This window comes from Brachionichthys hirsutus, chromosome 7, assembly GCF_040956055.1.
Source record: "Brachionichthys hirsutus isolate HB-005 chromosome 7, CSIRO-AGI_Bhir_v1, whole genome shotgun sequence".
NCBI classification, from domain to species: domain Eukaryota; kingdom Metazoa; phylum Chordata; class Actinopteri; order Lophiiformes; family Brachionichthyidae; genus Brachionichthys; species Brachionichthys hirsutus.
This window is the reverse complement of record NC_090903.1, coordinates 7,460,850-7,469,733: the sequence shown is the minus strand read 5'-3', so window position 1 is coordinate 7,469,733 and position 8,884 is coordinate 7,460,850. Positions and strand designations below refer to the sequence as shown.

The following is an 8,884-nucleotide window of genomic DNA, read 5'->3' as shown; positions in this document are numbered from 1 at the left end:
GCAGAGATAGACAACAAGGTAGATTAAAACGTCAGCCAAGTTGTGAGCATGAAAGATAAGCAATGGTCTCTCTGGAGCAAGCCCATATCCTGAAACATGGAACATGAACATGCTTTGGTTGGTGTCAGAGTGAGCTCCTCAAACACCATCTCCGTTGTCTCCCCATTTTAAATCATGGATTGTGAGGTTTTCTTTTTAGGTGTGTCCCAGTCAATAAGGACATTTTAGCCGCTGCACATCCTTAGAAATGAAAAAGCCTTTTGGATGAGACATGAAACTTCTTCAACCAAAGTCCAGTTGTTTCTTTTTTCTTTTTGCTCTTCTTGATTGAACTCAACCTGGATGACTGAGAACTTGCACAGACATGTTGGCTTGATGTTTGTCCTTGAAGCAAATACAATTCCTCAGAATCTATTCTGCTGATGGCTTGGAGGTGTTAAGTCAACGCTAAATGTTTCACGGTATCTCAGTAAATTGAACCCTTTGTTCTGAACGGAAACAATCGACAAGCCCAGCAGGACAGAAGATTTGGTGGATTACTGTTTAATATGTGCCAAAGGGCGTGTGAACTTACCACGCTGTTTGATGAATGTTTTAAGCAGCATCTCAAGTCTCTATGGAATGATGGTCGCACAATAAAACAGCAGACGGATTATTCAATTGTGACGTATGGATTTAATATGTAAATGCGTAAAAAGAGTACAAAAATAAAACATTTGTATCATATAAATTTTACATATGACAAGGAGATTGAAGGTAATAGTGGTGTGGATCTCCTAGGCTCTAACTGTTAGATGCAGCTACACTTACAATAATAAAACACAAAAGAATAGAAACATGTGAGTAAAATGATAAAAGAAAATTTAATCAGAATTGGTGTGAAATTGTAAAAAGTGGATGTTTTGAATACATCTCATTTAAAGTGCATTGCTATCTGCATGACAGTTGTAGGTAGTCACATCGATGTACATCCATCTATTGCTGGTAATGGCTCCACTCATTTAGAATGACTTTCTCTGCTGCACGCTGTAATCATAGTAATGCTTCAACAACCAACATGTAATCAACACTCACCCGACAAGACCCATTTAAGACAGCTAACTGCATCTGGGGCCGTATGATTCCAGTCAATTTGGGCGTTTGGTGGCTCAGCTAAAACATGTTTGGGATCCAGATGTTCAGCTTTTGTCTGGGAATGTAAAATAAATTCGAAATGTTGGTCGCCTAATCACAGCCACAGAATGGCTGACAAAATGCTTGAGGTCATTTAACATCCTAACATCCATCACAAAAACAATCTAATTGCCATTTTTACAAGGATATTTTTTTTTTACATTCTATATGCATTCGGAGAGGAACTGGTCCCTTTTGAAATTCCATGGTGCCAATAAATGTGAACCGTGAAATGCAAGTTGCAAAACTCTGAAGTTTTGCTCATTTCGTTTTTTAAATCAGAGGCAGATGCCATTTTTAGGGTTAGTTATAGTTAATCTCGTTAATCCTTTTTATGCCCATGAGGTCGATCCCTTTCCCTAAATGACAGATGAAGAAGAAGAATGTCTCCAAAAATAACTTTTTTTTACTGTGGGAGCCCGTTAATAATAAAAATTATATATACATTGTGGTTTGAAAATCATACACTTACAGATACAATTACACGCTGCATTAATATCATCCATGTTGAGGTGATGATGAAGATAGAGCTGGTGTTTGCTGTGAAGTGTTGCACATTTATTTTGTGCAAAAGGCCGATGGATGGTAGCCGGGTTAAGTGCTGTACAATATACCAGACGGTATCACATCATGGCACATAGTTGGCTCAGGAGGATCTCTGCAGGAGCGTTTAGTTGGTCTTCTTGGATTTCTTCATCCTAGAAGGAAGCATCTGCCATTAGTTTTAAAAGAACAAAATACACTTAAAGACACAAAGTAAGAATCTTTCGCGCCTTCACAAAGTTGAACACAGTCAGAATAGGTGATTGGACGACTCACAAACAAAACTTGAAGCACTTCATCCGACACTTGGCTATAACATATGACAACTGAACACCATATAGAACAATACGAGTGTGTGTTCAGTCATGACTGGATGCCAGGAAAGCGCCAAAATGGAAAACATATTTAGTTTCAGCATTGTCAAACAAAAAACAGCTGCTTCAAGTTTGTGCGACCAAAATGTTTGTGGACCTGGTTCAATTTCTCCTGCAATTAGTTTCAGCTCATTAGAGTCGCCTTCTATCCAGTCAGGGATTTCTGACTGCAAACCATTTAAGCAGTCGCTCGCTGACAGGTTGAGTTTTTCCTCCCGGCCTTTCATTTGATTGCCGTTGCAAATGGAATGTAGTGTTAACGGACAGATTAAAGCTAAGTTCTGTGAGCCTTCTGACACATTTCAACTGCGAAAAATGGTAACCATGGTGTTGTTAAGCAGACTAAACACAAGCTTGACACGAGGCTCCTTCCAGACACATTGTAAATATTGTGAAGGAGCGCTGTCTGCTCTTCATGGGCTGTGTTGTCATGCAGAAAGCCGCTCACACCTCAAAGTTTCCTCAATCATCCTTGAGACAGACGATCTGACCGTGGGACAGTGGGTGGGGCAGTTAGTGGGTATTGAATGTGCTAACACTGAGCACAAAGGAGAAATCATCACACTCGTTTTTCAGTGATTACAGGGGCTGCATTCATCTTCTACTTGAAGGAAAAAAGGAAATCCTCTATTTGTGTCTTCATCGGTTTCTCTGCTGACGTTGTTTCCTTTTAGCATCTTGGAAATGTATAATAGCCCAGAGTTCAACATGGCAATTTGATCCTTTCTATAAACTTTATGGTGCCGATGCCCCCCCCCCCCCCCACACACAATGATGTAAATGCAGCAGATTGTGTTTGCAAAACACAATTTGCTGCATTTACGTTACGCTGAGCCGCAAGCTTATTTTTGCGAGCTATAAGAAAATGCACATTGTTAATAGCGTCTTAGTTTGAACAGCAAAGACCTGGGATGAATCCAGAAGATCACTCTAACGTATGCGAAAGTGAATTTCATCATGCTTCGTGCAGCGGTGTGCCAGCATGTCTGCAGCATTCTGAAGCAGGAAATAGCTGTTACTTGTCGGCTGCGCTTACTTGTTGATGGCGCTCCTCAGGTACTGCTGCAGCCACCGGATCTCTGGGTTCATGCACACCTCTTTGTTTGTTTTCAGCTTGGCACTGAAATTAAAAAGTCAGTACACGCCATTTATACCTCACTTGAAGATGAAAGGGTTAAATATGCAAAACGAGGCCGCTTGACACATTCTCGCTAAGCAGACTGCATTAGCGCCGTCTTGTCGGGTTGACACACAGGGTTCTTTCACAGCAGTGATCAGTCACTCTTCAGCCCCGCATGAGAAGCTGCTACATTTCATGCATAGACAAAGGACAAACCCTCTTCGTGTGACGTCACAAATAAAGCGTGTGCTCAGCAGTCGTCTTAGAGGGGACTACAAAGAAATGGGTAATTCCTGTGTCACATTTGGTTGAACAAACTGTCTGAAATATGGCCGGACCAGTGGATTGATGATCTTAGAATGAAGTCATCCATATCTTTTCACAAGGTTTCTGTTTATCTTAGTGTATTTCTTTATTTCATCTGATTAAATACAGACATGACATATATCAGCTATACAGAATGCAAATATAACCAAGTAGCGTTCACATATCAGGAGTCACGAGTCAATCATTACCGTAAAAATTACTTTTGACAAAATGTCTGGGTAAAACTTTCACAAAGAAGACATGGATTATTGATCTGAAAATAACAAACGTCCCTCAGCCGACTGGTTGTAGGCTGCTGAATACTTAAAACCTTTGTAATCTATGAATAATGAAAGGTAAATTTAGGTGATAAACCTTTGTCTGCAACCCTTTTCCGTTCACCTCAGAGGGATTAGCATTGCAGACTAATCTTATTCTAACGCAGGGTGATTTCACACATTGTGGTGACTGAGGCGAGCTGCTACTCTCAATAGCCTCTTTCCATGGTTGTAATATACATTGAACTGAACCCTCTTTAAAATATATATATATATATTTTTTGCTGGTTAAAATTAATCAATGCCTCAACATGTGGTTACAGGTGACCCTAAATCCAGCACGACCCTGGGGTTGTTTATAGACTGGGTCAACCCTGGATCGCATTTCTCTTGTGTGGCAGGTCATGCATTCTGTCCTTTACTGACTAACTACATTTAACTTGTAGTCTGCGTGTTTATGTGACCCGCTATGTCTGATCTCTGTCCTGACATTTAACCCTTCCTAAAGATTTCCTCCCTATTGTAATCAACTGCGTCTGACGTTTGGAGTTGCAGGTTTTCATCTGTAATTTTTTACTCTATAACAATGAATTAGACCAGATCTGCTGGTTGTAAGCACAGCATGAGCAGGAAACACTGCATGACAAGCAAACGAGAAGCTATTACAAAGCCCCACAATTATTGCCTGCAGACAACAGAACTGCTTGCTTGCTTCCAAGTCCCTTTCACAGTCAGTCAAACTCAAATGCGGCAGTTCCCGTCCGCCTGTTGTTAAAAACCACTTTCTTTCTGTCCGTGTGCGAGAGTGAGTGGCAGAGGGGAGTGTGTGTACACATGCGTGCACAACTCTTTTCTCCAGCCTGTCACCTCGCAGAGATTGATGGTGAGAAATGTCCCAACCAGGAGGAAACCTGTCTAAATGTTTTCAGGACTAATTGTGTTTAAAACAACGGCAATTACAATAATGACGATGATATAATAGCAAGCCTTTAAAATAGCACTCACATCACTTGGAAAGGGCAGTTGGGCGTGTGGATGAACCTGAGCTCTCGGATGTAGCCTCGCGGGAGGCTGCTGACTGTTGAGCGACAGTAGCATCTCTCCACCAGACTGATGGGCTTTCCTGAGAAAGAGAGGAAGCGTTGTATCAATTACACATTTACTGCAAATTGTCAAAGCAGTTCGTAAAACACGTATTTATATATTTGACCATAATCAAATGAGCCGATACGGATGACAAATAAATCCACACAGAACATCATACTTGAGCAACCAACACTGAAGCGTGGCTAAAAAGCCTCAGGAGTCAGCATAACTGAAAATAAATATAAATGTAAGCTTCTTGTGTGCTTTGCCCACAGACCCCACACAGATAGAGGCGCGTTGGGTTTTCTACTCCCACAAACACGAAACTCTTACACAACGGAAGACTGTGTGGTCCTCAAACCTTCGATGAATATCCATATTTTCCATAACAACTTCTGCTTTCCATTTCATGCCGATTATTTTATAACAGATGATTAATGTGGGGAAATAAATAGCACAATCTTTAGAGATAAAACTCGGAGTTACATTGGCTGACAACGTAAGGCGTCGTAGTAAACAGTGTGATTCTCTTTTTCGCGTAGAGAACTATTTCAAATTAAAACTGTGAATCACAAAAAACAGATGGTGAGAAGTGTCCACCCCACCATAGATTAAAATCTTACCCCCCCCCCCACAATGATCTCGTGGTATTAACATAATAAAATGAGAAACACCTTCATGTTGGGTGACTGATGTCGCCATAAAGACTGGATGTGGCTTTATCTTATTGCTGCCTCATTTGCCGGTAATTAAATGAAAACAAAGGGCAGAATAAATACACACGTTTATCAGCGAGCCGACAGAGAAGTTCTTACTGCTCGAGCCACATGTGCTGCCTGCTGGTGATTAGGCACGCCAGGGTTTGTTTCTCACTTCTGACGAAGGTCACGCATATTCATGACATTAACATGCGTGGGGGAAAAGATAACAGTTGTTTTTTTCCAGCCAATACGTATTTGCACTTCAATTGCATGATATTTGAAGTTTAAAATCGAAGTTTCCGATCATTTAAGAGTTTACTTTTTATCTTCAAAAAGCTACACATCAATTGGTTTACAAAAAAACAGTTAATCTACGGAGAAAAAGACGCTTATTGAGACACTCCTCCCTGTTAATGATCATTTTCATCTAATGTTTATTATTTCCATAAATAAGACACTCTTTTTTGATGATTTCCAGCAAATAATTATTCAACAACTTCTAATAATTTGCCATTAATCGTTGTTTTGTTCTAAGCCAATCAAATAAAAAAAATTGATTTACCAAACACTCGTTATCTCGTTAAATAAACCCAAACTAAGGGCAATTTAGAAAACAGAAACTATCTTATACCTTGTGATGGAGGCACGTAAGTCACCGCCGTGAGCGCAACCACGACCGCCAGCAGTTTCACGTCCATTCTGCGGTGATGCCGCTGAGATTTGATCCTTCTCAAAGTAACGTCCAGAGGAGTTGTGACAGATTGGCCAGCGGCTGAGTGATACAATTACGCGCAAGTGTAAAGCGAACCAGAAAAATCTATTTGTCAAGATAACGTCCTGTCGTCATAGCAAAATAAAAGTCACAAAGACATCTAATTTAAAATTCACCAAAGAAATGTTTAAAAAAGCAAACTAAATAAATTTTTCTATTTAAAATTTCAGGATGAATGTTCTTTTTAACATGCCGATAACTGATTTTTCAGTGTTCGCGTCGTATGCTCTTATTTTGTAGGATCAAAAGCCCTCTCCTTTGCGCTAACAGCTCAAGGAGGCAAAATTACGCACAGCGTTCTGGTGAGACGCAACGCCACAGGCGCGCGCACTCACAAGCGCGCGTCTATTATTAGAGGAGTGGGTAATTTAAAAGACACATTACACAATCACAGTGCGTTATTGATCACTGGTATGACAGGTACACTTTATAAGGAGTTCATTTTACTTAATTTTAACTATGTGCTTTGGAAAAATTAATTAAGCGTTTAAAATTGGGCCACGAGGCTTGTAACACTGATTACACTTTTCTTTGCTTATAACTGTCGCTTGTGAAAAGAAACACGAGACGTTTTTGCTCATGTGTGTTTGTTGTCAGTCATGGTTTGTCTTCTCACCCAAATTAATTAAAAACTCAAAGTGTAACTGGAGAGCACTCACTGGGCGTCTAGTGTTTTGTTGTGTTGGCGCTTTGGCAAACAGACCAGAATTATATAGAAACAAGAAGTTAGTTCAACTCTTCTCAGGTTTGTAAACCCTAAACAAGCGCCTCAGGACAACAACGTGCAGAAAACGTCCAATTCTCCGTGTCCACGTACGTGCATGTTCTCACTGTTGAGTTTAATAGTATTAGCAGATCTAACAGGCTGCAGATGTGAAGTCTTTTTCAACACACTTGGCTTCCATCTTTCAGAGCAAATACTCCTGTGTGTGTGTGTGTGTGTGTGTGTGTGTTATATAGTAACAAGTATATGTTTATAGAGTAAGCGTATACTTTAAGTGTGTGTCAGAGGTCTGTGATGTAAACACAAGTGAAGCTTGACTTTCTCTAATGTTTTAAAGCTTCCTGTTTTTTTTACTTAAACTCACACAAATGAACCGAAACACAAATTCTCAATATAACGTAATTAATTAGTCTTTATTGATTAGGATTGTTGCCACATTGTTTTTCCTGGGTTCAATGCTCCATGTGTACTGCTGAAAAAAGAAAACAAAGAAGCTTGTCGGTGTGTTAAATATATTTTTTGCAGCATCACAAAAGAAGCCTGGTTTTATATTTTATATTCTTTCTTTTTTGTGGGACATTACTTCTTGTCACACAGCTGTGGGAAAGCAAACCAGCCGCTGACAGCGCACTTTATCACGACAGTAAGAAAAGGACAGAAAAGGGAATAACTGCATAGGGTGATTAACTACATCCAGCCAGTATCAAAAGCAAAGTACACGTACAAGTAACACGTACAATACGTCTGGAAAAAAGCACTTCAGGCCAACATGTGATGCTGTGATGCTTTCACGGCTTACACATATATGTGTTGATCGTTTGATGTCTGTATGAGCCCTTTTACTTCATTTGGAGAGCCCTCTGTTTTAGCCCAGACACTCATTATGGATGATGCCATGGAGACCAGACAGCAGGGTCACACAGAGCAGAATCAGCCGACAGCTCCATGAACACATATTGACTTCTCTCACAGGCCGCGAAGAATAACTTCGGCTGCATTTGTGAGTGTTTGAAACGTGGAAAGGGAAAGACAGAATGAGCAAAACAGAAACGTATTCACTTGTTTGAGGGTCGCTCTGTTGGGAGTGAAACTTGAATTCAGTGGGTTTCAGATCAAAGCTTCCCAATCAGAGCTGCTCATTAAACCTGCTGAACGTCAGGAGGATTGATGCCATATCATTACAATTCACATTTAACATTCAGCTCTTCATCTATTCCCCGAACCTACGCGTTTCATATGAAATGTGTAAATGGAGGCCGCTCGATGTCATGGGAGAGAAGACAGAGATCAAGTATTTCCACATTTCTTCCTCAACCTTCAAGATTAGATTTATTTTTTTACTGAGGTGAGTGGACTGTAGAATTATTGTTATAAGCAAATTTGGCAGCGCATCTTCTTGAAGAGGAGTTTTATTCTGTTTTACTTCAACAAATTCATGCTCTGTTCCAACTCAAATGTCTTGTCAGGATATTTTTATGAAGATGAGTGCAGTCTTTAAAAAAAAGAAAGTGAAAGAATGCTGACACACTCAGATTTTAGGGAGTTTTGGGGTTGTTTCATGACAGTTTTGAATATTTGAGTTATGCAATACTTGGTGGTTTCGACACAGTTCAGAATATTGATCGAGTTTCAGTCTCACCTTTGTGATCAGCCTGCAGCACAGTCTCCTCAGCTGGCGGAGGGCTGGTGTTCTGTAGCCCACATGTTCGCCTGCTTTGGGAGGTCTCACCCCGGGAGTCCATCTCCTGCTCGCTGCGTGACTCCTTTCTTACTGTACGCTCAGGCAACATAAGTTCAGTTCTTTTTT

The 8,884-nt window shown here is 40.4% G+C and overlaps 1 protein-coding gene across 1 annotated transcript; it reads right to left on the bottom strand.

Annotated features, from left to right (window-relative positions):
- Positions 1 to 1,843: 1,843 nt before the first annotated feature.
- cxcl12a (chemokine (C-X-C motif) ligand 12a (stromal cell-derived factor 1)) lies at positions 1,844 to 6,336 on the bottom strand. The gene is made up of 4 exons (XM_068741162.1): positions 6,213 to 6,336; positions 4,800 to 4,917; positions 3,127 to 3,210; positions 1,844 to 1,871 (listed from the first exon to the last, which is right to left on the bottom strand). The coding sequence occupies exons 1-4, from the start codon at positions 6,277 to 6,279 to the stop codon at positions 1,844 to 1,846; spliced, it is 297 nt and encodes a 98-aa protein (XP_068597263.1). The 5' UTR covers positions 6,280 to 6,336.
- Between the last annotated feature and the right edge of the window lie 2,548 nt (positions 6,337 to 8,884).

What these genes read in the sequence shown, in the direction of transcription:
- cxcl12a (XM_068741162.1), bottom strand. Translation starts at nt 6,279, where the DNA reads ATGGACGTGAAACTGCTGGCGGTCGTGGTTGCGCTCACGGCGGTGACT. An exon ending in TTACGTGCCTCCATCACAAG is followed by an intron (nt 4,918 to 6,212) that starts GTATAAGATAGT and finishes TCTCTTTCTCAG; the next exon opens with GAAAGCCCATCAGTCTGGTG. An exon ending in AACTGCCCTTTCCAAGTGAT is followed by an intron (nt 3,211 to 4,799) that starts GTGAGTGCTATT and finishes TTTTAATTTCAG; the next exon opens with TGCCAAGCTGAAAACAAACA.